Source organism: Rattus norvegicus, chromosome 7 (genome assembly GCF_021556685.1).
Source record: "Rattus norvegicus strain SHRSP/BbbUtx chromosome 7, alternate assembly SHRSP_T2T, whole genome shotgun sequence".
NCBI lineage: Eukaryota > Metazoa > Chordata > Mammalia > Rodentia > Muridae > Rattus > Rattus norvegicus.
In genome coordinates this window covers 16562929-16579292 of record NC_141540.1, presented here as the reverse complement: position 1 = coordinate 16579292, position 16364 = coordinate 16562929, and the positions used below count along the sequence as shown (strand labels likewise).

Below are 16364 nucleotides of genomic sequence, written 5' to 3'. Positions count from 1 at the left end.
GACAGTATGTGGCACCTAGGCTGGCTTAGTCCTGTCTCCTCCCCTGTTCTCGCTGGGATCCACAAAGCTGTGGAGTATTAGTACTGCTCTCTGCCAAGACAGGGGTCCTTTCAGCTCTCCAGAGCCTCTCCTGCACCTCGCCTCTCTGTGCCCATTGTCTGTCCCCACCCCTCAGCTCCCTCACTTGTAGCTGCCATCCACTGCCACCCTAGCTTATGGACACATTGCTGCCTATACCTAGCTGGCCAGGATACTCCAACAGGTGACGGCCCAGATGATGTCCATAATTATAACTGACCTTTTTTCTCCCTGCTGCAGCTTCAGGCCCAGAGCCAACCAGAGATATCCGGTGCGAGTTCTGTGGTGAGTTCTTTGAGAACAGAAAGGGCCTGTCTAGCCATGCACGCTCCCACCTGCGCCAGATGGGTGTGACTGAGTGGTATGTGAATGGCTCGCCCATCGACACACTGCGGGAAATCCTGAAGAGACGGACCCAATCCAGGCCAGGTGGACACCTCCACCCACCAGGTCCTAGTCCAAAAGCCCTGGCCAAGATGGTGGGCAGTGCAGGTCCTGGCAGCTCACTAGAAGCACGAAGTCCCTCTGATCTTCACATCTCACCTCTGGCCAAGAAGTTGCCACTACCACCAGGCAGTCCTCTGGGCCACTCCCCGACTGCTTCTCCTCCTCCCACGGCCCGGAAGATGTTCTCAGGCCTTGCTACACCCTCCCTGCCCAAGAAACTGAAGCCTGAACATATGAGAGTGGAGATCAAGAGGGAGATGCTGCCAGGGGCCCTTCATGGGGAGCCACACCCATCTGAGGGTCCCTGGGGTGCGCCTCGAGAAGATATGGCACCCTTGAACTTGTGTAAGTGACCCTGTGCAGGCTTCGTAGAACAGTTAGCTGGTGCTGCTCCTTGTACCCTTTTAGCAGCATCCATAGATCACAGGACTTAAATGGAAGATAAACAAGTCCAGAGAACACAGGACTGACTTGCTGTTTAGACTCCTGTACCCAAGTGACAGCTTGTTTCTCTGTTATTCATGCAGAAGTAGCAGACTCATATAATTATATTTATATGCCCTCTTTTGCCAATTAGTAGTGGCTGCCAACCAGATCCCTAGGAGGATTAGCTGCAAGGATCCACTAGTGATGTCTGCCACTGAAGGAATAGAGGGATGGCATTCAAATGTTTGAACTATGTCTAACATTTCTGGTAGTTGAATGTTTGACATTTGACTCAAGATCTCTGTTCTCCATAATGTAGTAAGTAGTGAGTGAGTTGGGCAAGTCTCATTTGGAGGATGGAGCTCAGCATAGTCCCATGTCTGTGTCTGTACAGTTTCTTGAGGATTAAGTGTGATGAAGCCCTTACCCTGGTGCCTGGTCACAAAAGCTCCTCATGTAGCATAGTTGCTATCACGTCAGTGTTGCCTGCGTCCCTGGCGCTCTCACACTATGCTCATTCTTGACTGATTGTTTGCTATACTCCAAGCAGGCCAGCATGGCCACGGCTTCCCCTCAGAGCTCACATGACAGCTCCCTGCCACATGCTCTGAACCCTTCTGATTTTATACCTTCTCAGCAACGTTGGGAGAGACTGGTTTTCATCCCCATCTTGCAGAGAAGGAAACTGAGGCTCAGAGAGAAGTAGCTTGCTCAGCCTTACTCAGGGAGACCTTGTAAGGCCAGCTAGAATTAGAGGTAACAAGACACAGAAGAGCTGGATGGATAAGATAAGGTGTGCCTCTGAAGGCCCAGGTGGAGTTCATTGGAGTCTGGAGGGAGGGGCCACACGAATAGGGACATCCAGAAGTCTGGCACCGACTTGGGTCTTGAGCTTGGAGGCTGCTTCCTGCCCATAGACAATGCCTCCTTTCTCCTTCCTCCCTCCCCCTCTGACTCCTTGCAGCCTCTCGGGCAGAGCCAGTTCGTGATATCCGGTGCGAGTTCTGTGGTGAGTTCTTCGAGAACCGAAAGGGCCTATCCAGCCATGCACGCTCCCACCTGCGCCAGATGGGTGTGACTGAGTGGTCTGTCAATGGCTCCCCCATCGACACACTTCGGGAGATCCTGAAGAAGAAGTCCAAGCTGTGCCTCATCAAAAAAGAGCCTCCAGCTGGAGACCTGGCTCCTGCCCTCACCGAAGATGGCTCTCCTACAGCAGCTCCTGGGGTTATGCATTCCCCACTGCCTCTGTCACCCCTGGCTACCCGGCCAGGAAAACCAGGAGCTGGGCCAACCCAGGTTCCCCGGGAGCTCAGCCTGTCACCCATCACAGGGTCCAAGCCCTCAGCTACGAGCTACCTGGGCCCAGTGGCAACCAAGCGGCCCCTCCAGGAGGACCGATTCCTCCCAGCAGAGGTCAAGGCCAAGACCTACATCCAGACTGAACTGCCCTTCAAGGCAAAGACTCTCCATGAGAAGACCTCCCACTCCTGTAAGCAGTGGGTGGTAGGGTCTTGGGATGGCATTTGTCAGGGAAAGCAGGGTCCCTGAGGCAAGGTCCCTGTGGGAGGTGGGATTAGCTCCGACCTTGCTTAGGCCACCTGGGTATTCCTGCACTCTTAGAATAGCAACCTCCTCTGTCTGTAGCCACCGAGGCCTGCTGTGAGCTCTGTGGCCTTTACTTTGAAAACCGCAAAGCCCTAGCCAGCCATGCGAGGGCACATCTGCGGCAGTTCGGTGTGACGGAGTGGTGTGTCAACGGCTCTCCCATCGAGACCCTGAGCGAGTGGATCAAACACCGGCCTCAGAAAGTGGGTGCCTACCGAAGCTACATCCAGGGTGGCCGCCCCTTTACCAAGAAGTTCCGCAGTGCTGGCCATGGCCGTGACAGTGATAAGCGGCCACCCCTGGGGCTGGCACCTGGGGGCCTGTCCCTGGTTGGCCGAAGTGCTGGGGGGGAACCAGGGCCTGAAGCTGGCAGGGCAGCTGACAGTGGTGAACGGCCTCTGGCAACCAGCCCACCTGGGACCGTGAAGTCAGAGGAGCATCAGCGGCAAAATATCAACAGTGAGTGCTGGTAGAGGAGGGTTGGAAGGGCAGTAGAGACCTTCTAGACCTTAGCCAACCACCACATCTCAGTTGCTTAATCCTCTTCCTCTATCTGTGCCATTCTATCAGAGCATGCGGTACCCAGTCTTAAGTCCTAACAGCCTCTGCTCCTTTGTGCTCACTGAAAGCAGGGGTGTCTCCAGGGCCCTAGCCCTCCCTTTATGTCACCTGTCACTCTGTCCATTAGAGTTTGAACGCAGACAAGCCCGCCCCTCAGATGCCTCTGCAGCTCGGGGTGGTGAGGAAGCCAATGACCTGCAACAGAAGCTGGAAGAAGTGCGGCAACCCCCACCCCGAGTCCGGCCAGTCCCCTCCCTGGTGCCTCGGCCCCCCCAAACGTCACTGGTCAAGTTTGTGGGCAACATCTACACCCTTAAGTGCAGGTATGCTAACACCTAGTACAGCCTTGGCTATTGGAAGCCGGAAAATGAGTTCGTTTCTGTGCAGTTGGGGAGGTGGGGTCTCATAGACTGTTTTGAGATCTAACAGCGCCCAGGTTAAGGGCTGCTTCTCTCTGACACTGGAACTTCAGAGTATCAGACTGATATCATGAGCTTTATAGCCAGTCAGACTTGAGTTCAGTCCTAGCTATGACACTTAGTAGCATAGTAACATCACACAAGAGCTTTTCTGCTCCTGCCACCATTTTTTTACCTTGCAAAGGAATTTAGCATGGTGTGGTGGTACACACCATTAATCCTAGCACTCAGGAAGCAGGTATATCTGAGGTCAAGGCTAGCCCAGGCTAGCTAAGGCTACAAGGTGAAACTGTCTTTAAAAAACCATTTCATAGGGGTTGGGGATTTAGCTCAGTGGTAGAGCGCTTGCCTAGCAAGCACAAGGCCCTGGGTTCGGTTCCCAGCTCCGGAAAAAAAAAAAAAATATCATGGCAGTGTTAATATTAGGAACTGGGGGGTTGGGGATTTAGCTCAGTGGTAGAGCGCTTGCCTAGCAAGCACAAGGCCCTGGGTTCGGTCCCCAGCTCTGAAAAAAAAAAAAAAAAAAAACCATTTCATACAGACCTAATTGACAGAGTTGTTGTGAGGACTGAATTTAATAGCAAAGCCCTGAAAACCTTGCTTACACTTGGTAAGAAGTCAATTTTTCTGCTAAGGAAAAGAATTCTCAATTGGTATGAAAGTATACATACACAGACATAACACACATACATGTACACACACACACACACACACACACACACACACACACACACACACACACTCACACGTATCACATTCTAGGATATAGGGGCTTTAGAAACCTGAGGTAACTCAGCTCAAACTTCGTAATACAGTTCACGTCAAAAATAGCGTCCGGGGTTGGGGATTTAGCTCAGTGGTAGAGCACTTGCCTAGCAAGCACAAGGCCCTGGGTTCGGTCCCCAGCTCCAAAAAAAAAGAAAAAAGAAAAAAAAAAATAGCGTCCAAGTTGACTGATGGTTCAGGCCTGCCATCCTAGCACTAGGAGGCTGAGACAAGAAGACTACCACCAGTATAAGTTCAGCTGAATCACATAGTTTCGGGGACAGCTTACACTAGAGAGTTAGAGATCATGTCTCCTAAAAACCCAAGGAGGGGAAAGTAGAATTTCACCTCAGCCCTCTGGAGCAATAGAGCAACAGAAGCTCTCGGAGCATACACATGAGATGGCAGAGGCGTCTAGAAAATCACTGCTTTGCTGGCACTAGAGATCTCATGCCCAGACACCCTCCAGGACCCCACAGCAGTAGAGATGGCCGTCCATTGGAGACGCTTCTTTCCGAGTCCTCGTCTTAACACATCTATACTGAGTCATGGTGGATATGCCTAGACACTTGGACTAGACGACACTTCTGCCGTTCCTCAAAGCATTGGCCCCTTCTTTCTCTGTTTTCCTATGCAGGTTCTGTGAAGTGGAATTCCAGGGCCCACTCTCTATCCAGGAAGAGTGGGTACGGCATCTACAGCGGCACATCCTGGAGATGAATTTCTCCAAAGCAGACCCTCCGCCTGAGGAGCCCCAGGCCCCGCAGGCACAGACAGCAGCTATAGAGGCACCCTAACACACAAGCATTCCAGATCCCCTCTTGTGCCACCTGTCCCCTCCCATGTCTCCTCTGTCCTCTCCCCCTTTTCCCACTTTCTTTTCCGTTTCCAAAGGAGCAAGCCAAAACCTCAAACCGGCGCCTCTTGGGGGCCCGGCACACTACAACCTGGGCACTGGGAGCCAGCTAGCCACCCTTCCCCCAGCTTAAGGACTCTGGGGCCACAAGGGTATCCTCCTTGAGCCTACCTGGTTGGTCCAGCAGGGGCAGTAGCCAGGCCCTTGGTGGTAGCCAATCTGGTTGCAGGGGAGATCAGCACTTCCCTGTGTCTAGCAACCAGGCAGGGCTATGTCTGCCATCCGTGGCCATTTGCAAAGACCCCAAAGACCCCTGTTCCCTCTTGCCCCCACCAATATCTATTCTCACGCACAGGCAAACACACACGCACATGCACCTCGTGAGACCTGGGATCTGCCCTCGCCCCCTCAGTTCCCAAGTCAAACGACCACATCATGCCACGGTGCTTGCTCAGGGGAATCCATGCTCCCTCTGCTATCCCATAGGGCTTGGGAGCTCCCACTGAGCCCACAATGCCACGGAAATTCTTGATGGCTGCCCCCTCCCCACCCCAAAGGGGCCTTCCTAGCTTGGAAGAGCTCAAAGCTGACAGCTGCCTCCTGCCATGTCAGAGCCTCAGGGGCTCCAGGGCTGGGAGGGTAGAGTGAGGGTGGGACTCTCCTCCCCCACCCCTGCCACCCTCCCCCTTTTCACTGTTGCTTTCTATGTATAGCTCCCTAGATCTTTCACTTTTTTAAAAAATGCGTTTTGTGTAGAGAATAAGGAACGTGGATCTTTTTATTTTGCAATCCTGGGCCAGCTAGATACCAGGAGCTAATTGAACTTTTAACCTTTTCAGTGGCCACCTTTTGGTTATCAATGTACCTAGAAATATGTAAATTAGATTAAATTTCTCTTCTGGAAACACCCCAGGGCAAGCAGCCAGTGTGTGTTTTTCTGTGGAGTGGACAGGCTGGCACTGGTTGACAGCTGGAGCTGGGGATCAGTGTTGTGTCTGGCCAGAGGCTCTGGGTTTTCTCCGTTTAGCCACCAAAGAGGCCAGACCCAGCTGGGGATGAGTCCAAGTTCTCAGCTGTTGGCCCTTGGTACTGTGGCTGGTGAGGGTTCTGGTCGACTGGCCTGGGAAGGAGCCCAGGCAGACAGGCTGGTTGAGTTTAACCAGCCACAATAACATGCCTACAGGGGTGTTCTATCCTTGGTGCTTTTACCCCTTGAAGGCACTGGGTAGAAGCTCTGCTAGGAGCTTCGGGTGGGAATGAAGTTCAGAGTTGAGACTAAGCTATCTTAAGAGAGGACTTTAAATGTACTACTGGGGACCTTATCCAGGCCTCGAACATACCAGGCAAGGGCTCTGCCACTGAGTTATACCTCGCTAGCTCCAAGATACATGACAGGAAGAGATATCTGAACACAAGTAACAAGAGGGAAAGGGAATTACTGGATTTTATTTATATTTTTTGGTTTTTCAAGCAGCATATTTTTTGTGTAACTCTGGCTTTCCTGGAACAAGCTAATTAGGCTAGCCTTGAACTCAGAGATCTGAGAACTGGCGTTAGAGACATAGGCCACCAATACATTGCCTGATTTTTTTTTCTTTTAAGTTCTATGTTTTGTTTTTCTTTTTAAGATTTTATTTTATTGTATATGAGTACACTGTTGCTATCTTCAGACACACCAGAAGAGGGCATCAGATCTCATTACAGATGGTTGTGAGCCATCATGTGGTTGCTGGGATTTGAACTCAGGACCTCAGGAAGAGCAGTCAGTGCTCTTAACCACTGAGCCATCTCTCCAGCCCATGTTTTGTTTTTCAAGACAGGGTTTCTCTCTGTAAACCAGGCTGACCTCAAACTTAAGGGATCCACCCAGGTCAAAGGCTTGCGCCACCACCAGTTCTTGACTTGCACCAGCCTGACTTTATTTCTTTAAACAATGCTATTTTCTTGCTCAGCCAATGTTTATTGGACATTTTTTTTTTCTTTTTTTCAGAGCTGGGGACTGAACCCAGGGCCTTGCGCTTCCTAGGCAAGCGCTCTACCACTGAGCTAAATCCCCAACCCCTTATTGGACATTTCTAAGGTGGTAAGATTCTGTCGTCTCCTACGTTTTTATTCCATATGTCTTCAGTTCATTTTTACTAACCAGCCAAGTGCTGCAAAGTGGGAATAATCTTATGTGGTGTGGACAGCAGCTGGTCCCTCCCAACCCTGTTTTTCTCTCCCCCTACTGTGTCTCTATGCCTGGGGAGGAGGGTTTAACAGGCTGCTGTGACTAGCCTGCAGGGGTGTTCTTAGCCCAGGAATGTGTTTTTTTATGTGGTGGCTCTTCTCATCCCCACTCTCATTGGTCATATCCAAGACAGGAAAAGAAGGGGGATTTCTCATGGTAAGAGCTGACCCAAACATGATTCTTCATAGCAATTTTCTTTTTTTAGATTTATTTATTATATATAAGGACACTGTAGCTGTCTTCAGACACACCAGAAGAGGGCATCAGATCTCATTTCAGATGGTTGTGAGCCACCATGTGGTTGCTGGAATTTGAACTCAGGAAGAGCAGTCAGTGCTCTTAACCACTGAGCCATCTCTCCAGTGCCTCTTCATAGCATTTTAAAATATAAAATCCAGGGCTGGAGAGATGGCTCAGCAGTTAAGAGCACCCGACTGCTCTTCCAGGGGTCCTGAGTTCAATTCCCAGCGGCCACATGGTGGCTCACAACCATCTGTGAGGAGATCCGATGCCCTCTTCTGGTGTGTCTGAAAACAGCTACAATGTACTTATATATAATAAATGAATACATCTTTTTAAAAAAATCCATTTTTTAATATAAAAGGAGCAGAGTAGATTTTTGAAAGTTTCGGTGACAGAAGTAGTAACAAGGAAGGCCTTCCTACCTACTACATACACTGATGGCTGTGTCTTTGCACACAGTAACATGTTACTATACACTGATAACTGCATATCTTTGCAAGGATCATGTACCATTTTTTTTTTTTTTTGGTTCTTTTTTTCGGAGCTGGGGACCCTCACGTACCATTCTTAAAACAGACTTTTTCCTAAAACTCCTGAGCAGAGCTTAAATCTTTGCTTAAACCACTCCATGGTCTAAAGGAAACAGCCTTAACTTTTGGCCTAAGCTCAACCTGTGAAGACATCAACATCAGGAATTAAACAAGACCTTTCGAGAAACACACCAAATGCTACAAAGTAAACGACAGGATCTAGAGATGTGGGGCTGTACCTTAGGATGCTGACAGTGTGGCACCCCAGAGAGGCAGGGCACGTAAAGCAGACCATGTTCACAGACAGGCAGTGTACTGCAACTGGCTTCTGTGGGGCAACAAGGTCTGCAAAAGTGTTAGGGAGGAATTGTTATCAGAACGTTTTATCCTGGGCAAACGGTAAAAAGACCTTTTCATCACAGCAACAACCTAATCTATACTTCTCCACCTCCCCTACCCCATCTCAATTGTGAAGAACAGCTATCATATCAACCGTTTCAGTGTGTTTCTTTGAAGGATCTAGACTTTTAAAGAATGCCATTATTATTCCCCTAAAGAAACTGCTGACAAGAACTGAGAGATGGCTCAATGGCAAAGAACAGACACTGCTTTTACAGAGGACTTGGGTTTGATTCCCAGCACCCACATGGCAGGTTACAGCTATCTGTGACTCCAGCCCAGGATACCCAGCACCCTCTTCTAACCACCTCAGGCACTAGGGATACATGTGGTTACATAGACACAAATCATGCAAAACATTCATACATAAACCTAAAAAAAAAAAAAACCTGATAAACATTCCTTAATACCAAATACAACATCTCCTTTAAATTTCCCCAAACCACAAAAAGGTTCATGAATCACAGAAGTGGAGGGAGGTTGATGCAGTTTCTCGAATGTTTTATTTACATTGTCCCTCCAAGGATATCTCTCCCATGGTGACTTTCTATACAGCCAGGAGCCAGGCATGGTGCTTAGAACAAGGCTGGTACTAGGTTGCAATTTTCATTTTGTGGAGCTGAGCGTAGAACACAGGTTCTCATGTGTGAAGCATTTGCAATAATACATGGGACGTTTAGATGTATTGCCTGTGTATAACAAGCAATACACAAATATATAACAAATACCATACACATAAACATTTATTTACAAAGCAGTTTTTGAGGGGTAGGAGAGATGGCTCCGTGGTTAAGAGCACTAGCTGCTTTTCTAGAGGACCCAGGCTCAATTCCCAGCACCTACATGGCAGTTCACAATTATCTGAAACTACAGTTCAAGTGATCTGACATCCTCACACAGACATACATTCAAGCAAAACACTAATACATATACAATAAAAATAAATCTTGGGGTTGGAGATTTAGCTCAGTGGTAGAGCGCTTGCCTAGCAAGCACAAGGCTCTGGGTTCGATCCCCAGCTCCGGAAAAAAAAAAAAAAAAAAAAAGGAAAAAATAAATCTTAAAAAAATTTTTTTTGAGACCAAAGTAACCCTCCCTGGCTATCCACAAATTTACCATGTAAACACACTCACAAAGATCTGCTTTCTTACTAGTGCTGGGATTAAAGGCGTGTGCCACCAAGCCCAACTATGTATTTTGAGATGAGGTTTTATACTCAGTGTTCTTCCAGACTCAGAGCCCAGGTGCTGAGATTACAGGTACAAGCCACCAAGGCCTGGTTTTGTTTATTTAAAAATGCATTTTTATCTTGCAGTGTTGGGAGAGCTCACACAAGGCCTTCTGTACATACTATTATAAAATGATTTTCCACCAAACTATATCCTCAACCCTTACAAGTACTATTAATTGTTATGTAATGATTAATAAGAAAATATTTACTTGTGAAACTGGCCCCGATTCTTTTTCCCCTCCTTGAGACAGGGACTCACTGAAGCCCAGAGTGGCTTAGAATTCATATAGCATACAGGACATTCTGCCTCAGGCTCCTGTATTCTGGGGTTACAGAAGTCAGCTACTACACATGGCCTGCCTCATTTGTTTTAATGTTATCTCACATAATGTTTGTCAGGACCTTATTTAGCAGTTAGATACTAATTTTCTCATTTCAACGTGGCTTTACCGTTCTCGTTTTGGAGCCGAAGCCCAAAGGAATACATAAATGGGTATGACTAGCGTTTCAGTGGCGGGGCGTAAGACGGTCGGTCGCCTCTGCTCCTGCCCGCAAGTGACCAGCACGCCGACACCGGGAGACCGCCACGCGTAGGCTCAGACCTCTGGGTTGCACCCAGCTCCGCCCCTTCGAACTCTCTCTCCTCTTGGCCTATCGGCGCAGGCTTTTGTTAACAGGAGGAGGAGGGTAAGGCGGGGTCATCGGGGGTTGGCAGTATCTCTAACCACTGTCGCGAAGAGGTGTGGAAATAGACAGGTAGTTAAACCAATAGGCGTGAAGTCCGAGGTTTGCACAAGCCAATGAGGTAAGGAGGCGGGGCTGGGGCGTGTGTGGAAGGACCCCAGGGATTGTTGTGGCGTCAGACGCGCAGAGTAGCGGTCTGTATCCAAGGCTCGGGTGTTCTCTGCGGCCATGAGCTACACAGGTAGGCCCAACAGGGTGAAGGGCGCGCTCCAGGCCGGGGTGACAAGACGGGCTGAGTCTTGTCAGGATCGCCCACGCCTCCCGTGGTGTCGTGGTCATTGCCCTCTGTGGTCACAAAATGGCGTCCTAGGCTCTTCACTTCGGGGTCGCATCCCTCAAGCTTCGGCTCTCAGTGACCTCAGCCGGGCATCTTGGTCTCTCCTGGCTGCTCAAGGCCTTGCTTGTGTCTTCTGTGACCGTAGTTCCCGGGCCTCAACGTTAGGTCCAGGCTTCCACCACCTCCGTCCGTCCCTGGCTAGTGCCCCACGGACATCCACGTCTAAGACGTCGCTTCTCAGGCCTGAGTTTCTGAGATCAGTGCTTTCGGTCGGCTGCTGTCGCCATTGCCTCCTCCCCTGAGCAGTTTCGGTGCAAAACGTCGCAGATCCTTACTCATGGTACTCCGCAAAAGCGCCAGTCTCCCCACCTCACTCCCCCAGGGAGCTGTGGAATCAGTAAACATATACGAAGGCTCTGAACCGTTGCAGGGAGCTTTAGGGACCGAGTTTGAACCTTAGTGAAGAATGACTGTTTTCACTAATTCACTCAACTTACAGTGCTGAATAGGCACTATGAATGCTGACAAGAATTTCTTAAGCAGCTTATAGGAGAGGACAGACCTTAGTAGGCCAGTAAATTAATGTATATTGTATTTTGGACCTTGGGTATCCTGAAGGAATTCAGCCATGGAGAGCTTTGAAGCCTTGGGGAAGGGTGTTTTAAGAAGAGAAGTACGCAATATAGGAGAGAGTAAAGATAGCTCTTGCTGTAAAACATCCTGGGCTGGAACCTCCTACCTACTTAGATCAGTGATATTTGAGCAAAGAGGAAGGTGGGTGACGAGCATGGTGAGGGGGTGCGGAATATGCTTGAGTGACTGTAAAATCATTCTTGAGTGAGTTGCCAAGGATGCCTGGTTTTGCCTTGGCAGTGCCCAATGAAACTTATCGGCAGTGCCTCCCACTTTACTGGAGGTATTTCAGGCTTGAACTTAAGTGGTTGCTGGGTAACCCACATTCTGTTTGGAATGTTTAAGACTTTCAACGGAACCTGAGCCTCAAGCCAGTCCTTCTAAGCCCCCTGGGTCAAATGCTTGCCAAGAACCTTGGGTTTTCTAACAACCATCCCCTAGGCCAGTGGTTCTCAATCAGGGTGATGTCGCCTGCCTCGCACCTTCCAGGGGTACATTTGGCACTATCTGGAGTCCTGTTTTGTCTTATCTAAAGTGTGGGTATGTGGGGGTGGGGGCGGTGTGCAGTGCTACTGACATCTAGTGGATAAAGGGTAGGGCTGCAACTCTGCAGCCTGAAGTGCAAAGCTTCCGCCACAGTTTTTGATGTCAAACATCTGAAGTCTCAGTAGGATTGTTAAAGGGTTTGCAGCAATGTCAGTTGGAAAAGAAAGTTACTAAGTAGAACTCCTGCTTGATGCCTCTAGAATTAAAATGTAGCTCTCTTCACCAGGTGTGACCAAGAAGTAAAAACAGCTCTGCAGTTAGGAACAGGGTTATTGAAGAACAAGAGAGTGAATGATTATATTATGGGATAGCTTGATAGTGACACATTTATTTTTACAGATGAGGAAACTGAATTAGCTCGCTAATGGCTAAGCTCGAATTTCAGCTTCAGGTCTTGTAGGTTTTAAATTCTGAGTATTGTGGGCACTGAAGTAGCCAAGCTAATGAGATAATGATTAGTTTTCCTTTCATCTTGTTAGACTAAAAGAACCAGCAGTAACTTTATAATATGGTTCTTTCCCCTTAAAGGTCAACTTTGGTGTCATTTTTCTAGTACCATCTATCTTGTCTTCTTTTATGCAGGGTGCCATTAACCTGGAACTTGCCAATTACACTAAACTGGTTGGTCAGCAAGGCCAAGGATTATGTTGTCTTTTCTAGTTCTTTCTGTGAGTCTGGGGATGATACTAAGGTCTTTATGCTTGTGTAATAAGCACTTTACTGGCTGAGAGCTTTGCCCGGCCTTGCTTTCAGTGGGTTTATTGTTCTATTTAACATTTTATTTTATTTACATATATCTCTATGCATCTACGTGAATGTGTTTGTGTGAGTGTGTCAGCCTTGTACGAAGGTGCCCCTGGGGGCCAGAAGAGAACATGGGTCCCTTGGAACTGGAGTTAAAAAACAGATGATTGTGAGTGAACTGCCTGACATGACTTCTAGCATCTGACTCTCGTCCTCATGATTGAGCAGCATCTGTCCAGCCCTTCAGTGTTTGTTTGTTTGTAAAAATAAATTATTTTTGCTCATATGAATTTTGCCTGAGTGTGTATGTCTGTGTACTGCATGCGAGTGCCTATAACTCTCTAAAACTGGAGTTAGAGATGATTCTGAGTCACCCCCATGGGCTCTGGGATTAGATCCTGGTCCTCTAGAAGAACAATACTCTTAACCACTGAACCATCTCTCCAGTTGTGCCCCGCCCCCACCTCAGTGATTTTTATAGACAGTTATTAAATCATCAGTACTTGAACTATAAGCCTCTTGGGAAGGTCCTGGACCCCCAGAAGTGGGAAAGATCTAATTGAACACAACCTCTTTAGGAAGGATAGAAAAGACTCAGTCTTTGTATTTGTGTTTTCTCCTTCCCCAAGACCTAGGATCTGACCCTTCCATTGGGAAGTAAAGCGGAAGTTGAGTCCACAGCTTTCTTTTTTGGAGCCCTGGTACTGGATGTGTTTGGAATTCTACTCTGAAGAAGTATGGTCTCTTCACCTGGGGTCAGGGTGCCACTCTGTAACTAAATACACTAGGGACTAGAGTCCAGCTTAGTGATGTAGTGTTGGCTTAGCTTGCCAGGGGCCCTGAGGTCAGCTCAAGGACCACAGAAGCAAAAACCATATTAATTTTGCACCACATTCATAAACAGTATCCATTCTTCAGGTTCCTTTGGCCTTAATGTAAAATCGTTCACATTTGCAGAGGGCACTTGCTCTGCTTATGAAGTGCTATGAGCTATCCAGCCTCATCCCCAGTTCTGAGAGTCCTTGATGTATAGAATGCTTTTGGACTGGCGTATTGACTTTTAAAGAACTTTAAATAGGGTCTTGCCACACTGGCCTCGATGAGGATGAAGTGAGATATTCAGCTAAAGCATCCAGCAGGGAAGCATTTACTCAGTGTTCAGTGTTGACTGTTGTTGCTATGGTTTTGTGTGTGTTGGGGGGTGGGGAGGAGTCTCACTCTGTTTCAGCGCCTTGAACTCAAGGCAGTACTTGCCTCGGTCTCATGAGCGCTGGTATGTAGGCTGCAAACCTTCACCGAACAGCTGTCTGGAAGTCCGCGCACCCACACGCATGGTATCTGATATAAGTTTCTGTTGTAACTGTTATTTTTGTTGGAAATGCTGTCCCAAATTACTTTTTGAGTCATGGGACTAGTGTTTTTAATCATTTCAGCAGTGTGAAAAGATGGACAGGATACATATGTTAGACGAGGCCTCCCTATGTAAGCTAGGCATTCCTAAAACTCATAGTCCTGCTTCTGCCTTCCCAGAGTATAAGAGTAGAGGTGTACTCTGTCTGGCTTTATAGTGACCACTGCAGAGTGAGTGTCCCTTATCTAAATGCTTCAGACCAAAAGGACTTTGAGATATTTTGTATTTTGGACTCTCTAGTGATGTCTTGGGTCAGACCCAAGACTAGACAGGAAATCATTTACATTTCATTGCACCCTGTACACATAGCCTCCTGAGTGCTGGGATCACATGTGTGTACTACCATGCCCAGTTGCCTGATGGTCATTTATATAAAATAATTATGTGATTTTGTTTATTTGCATTTGGATCGCAACCTGTCACATTAGGAGGGTCAGGTCCAGTGCGGAATATTCCTTTGTATCCTCAAGCTGGAAAGGTTTAGATTTGATGCCAGGTGTGGTCGTCCTGTCTTTATTCCCAGCACTCTGGAGCCTGAGGAGAGAGTAATCTAGCTCAAGATCAGCTCACAGCACATACAGAGGTCTTGTCTTTAAAACAAAAAACAAGTTGAGGCCTTAGCTAGAGATGGCTCAGTGGTTAAGAGCACTGGTTACTCTTGCCAAGGACCTGGGTTCATTCCTAGCACCCATATGACAAGTCACAATTATGTATAGCTCTGGTCCCAAGGGATTCAATGCTTTCTGGCTTCCACAGGTACCAGCACACTTCTGGTGTGTAGGCCAAACACCCATATATAAAATAAATAAAATTTTTTAAAGGTTTATTCATTTATTATATGTAAGTTCACTGTAGCTGTCCTCAGACACACCAGAAGAGGGCATCGGATATCTTTTTTTTTCCTTTTTTTTTTTTTTTTTTTTTTTTTCCGGAGCTGGGGACCGAACCCAGGGCCTTGCACTTGCTAGGCAAGCGCTCTACCACTGAGCTAAATCCCCAGCCCAGCAAATCTGCTTTCTTTTTTTTTTTCCTTTGGTTCTTTTTTTTCCGGAGCTGGGGACCGAACCCAGGGCCTTGCACTTCCTAGGTAAGCGCTCTACCACTGAGCTAAATCCCCAACCCCAAGCTTTGGCTTTTAAGTAAGGCTTTAAATTTTTAGATTAGGGCTAGGAAGATGGCTCAGCAATTAAGAGCACTGGCTGTTCTTCCAGAAGACCCAGGTTCAATTCCAAGTACCCACATGGCAGTTCACAACTGTCTGTAACTTCTGTTCCAAGAAAAACATGCAGGCAAAGTACCAGCATACATTAAGATAAAAATAAGTATTTTTTAAAAAGAGAAAATTTAGGTACATACATTTAATTCCATCACTCGGAATGCAGAGTCAGGTGGATCTCTGAGTTTGAGGCTAGCCTGGTCTACATAACAAGTCCCAGGACAGCCAGGGCTACACAGAGAGACTCTTGTCTTGAAAAACAAAAAAAGACTTTATGTTAGAACCACGTGTGCTGATACACGCCTTTAGTCTGCACGCAGGTGGCAGAGGCAAGTTTCAGGGCAACTCGAGAAATCCTGTCTGGAAAAACAAACAAAATCCTAAGAAACAGATGTTAGGGTAGAGATGCTCACATTATGTATAGTATACTTACTTCCATAGAAACATGTGAAACCCGGGTGGTTAGGTTTTAGCAATGGGCTCTAAGGAGAAAGCCTGAAGGCAGACTGCTTACCCAGCAAGCAGTATACTCTTCTTCATATGGGGAAAGTAGAACTGTAGGTCAGGTGTCTTACGTTTGTAATACTTAGCACCCGGGACACTGAAACAGGAGATACTGAGAACTTACGACCAGCTTGGTTCTCAAAGTGAGACCCTCTTTCAAAATACAAGTACAACAGCCAGGCAAAGTGGCGCAAGTATTAACATAATATCAAAGCTAACGCAATGTGTGTTTGAAGTGAAAGTAGTTTTTCTTCCTCCTGCCCCCCTTAAATTTTTTTTTTTTTTGAGACAGGGTTTCTCTGTGTGGCCCTGGCTGTCCTAGAACTCGCTTTGTAGACCAGGCTGGCCTCGAACTCACAGAAATCCATCTGTCTCTGCCTCCCAAGGTGCACCACCACTGTCTGGTCAGAAGTAGCTTTTCTTATAATTTGAGTTGATTCCTTATGTAACTGAATGATAATTTGAATATTCATGCACTAGGATAGACTAGCAGCTT

At 47.6% G+C, this 16364-nt stretch overlaps 2 protein-coding genes and 1 long non-coding RNA gene across 72 annotated transcripts in view; 2 read left to right on the top strand and 1 right to left on the bottom strand.

Annotated features, from left to right (window-relative positions):
• Positions 1-6072, top strand: part of Wiz (WIZ zinc finger) — a 28430-nt gene extending 22358 nt beyond the window's left edge. For all 50 annotated transcript variants that reach the window (XM_087556963.1, XM_087556936.1, XM_087556944.1 and 47 more), the window contains 5 exon segments: positions 319-870; positions 1916-2443; positions 2599-3018; positions 3248-3443; positions 4942-6072. In XM_087556963.1, coding sequence (XP_087413089.1) covers positions 319-870; positions 1916-2443; positions 2599-3018; positions 3248-3443; positions 4942-5101 — 1856 coding nt within the window. In that variant the 3' untranslated portion in view covers positions 5102-6072.
• Positions 6073-9046: 2974 nt separating this feature from the next.
• LOC134479821 (uncharacterized) lies at positions 9047-10350 on the bottom strand. The gene is made up of 2 exons (XR_015625089.1): positions 10244-10350; positions 9047-9251 (listed from the first exon to the last, which is right to left on the bottom strand). It is a non-coding gene; the product is annotated as an uncharacterized LOC134479821 (long non-coding RNA).
• Positions 10351-10621: 271 nt separating this feature from the next.
• Akap8l (A-kinase anchoring protein 8 like) overlaps positions 10622-16364 on the top strand; it is a 29589-nt gene continuing 23846 nt past the window's right edge. For 20 of the 21 annotated variants that reach the window (XR_015623870.1, XR_015623874.1, XR_015623875.1 and 17 more), the window contains exon 1: positions 10655-10718. Coding sequence is in view for 5 of the 21 variants with exons in the window: in XM_087556184.1 (XP_087412310.1) it covers positions 10706-10718 (13 nt within the window). In the remaining 16 variants the exon portion in view is untranslated. 21 annotated transcript variants of the gene reach the window in all.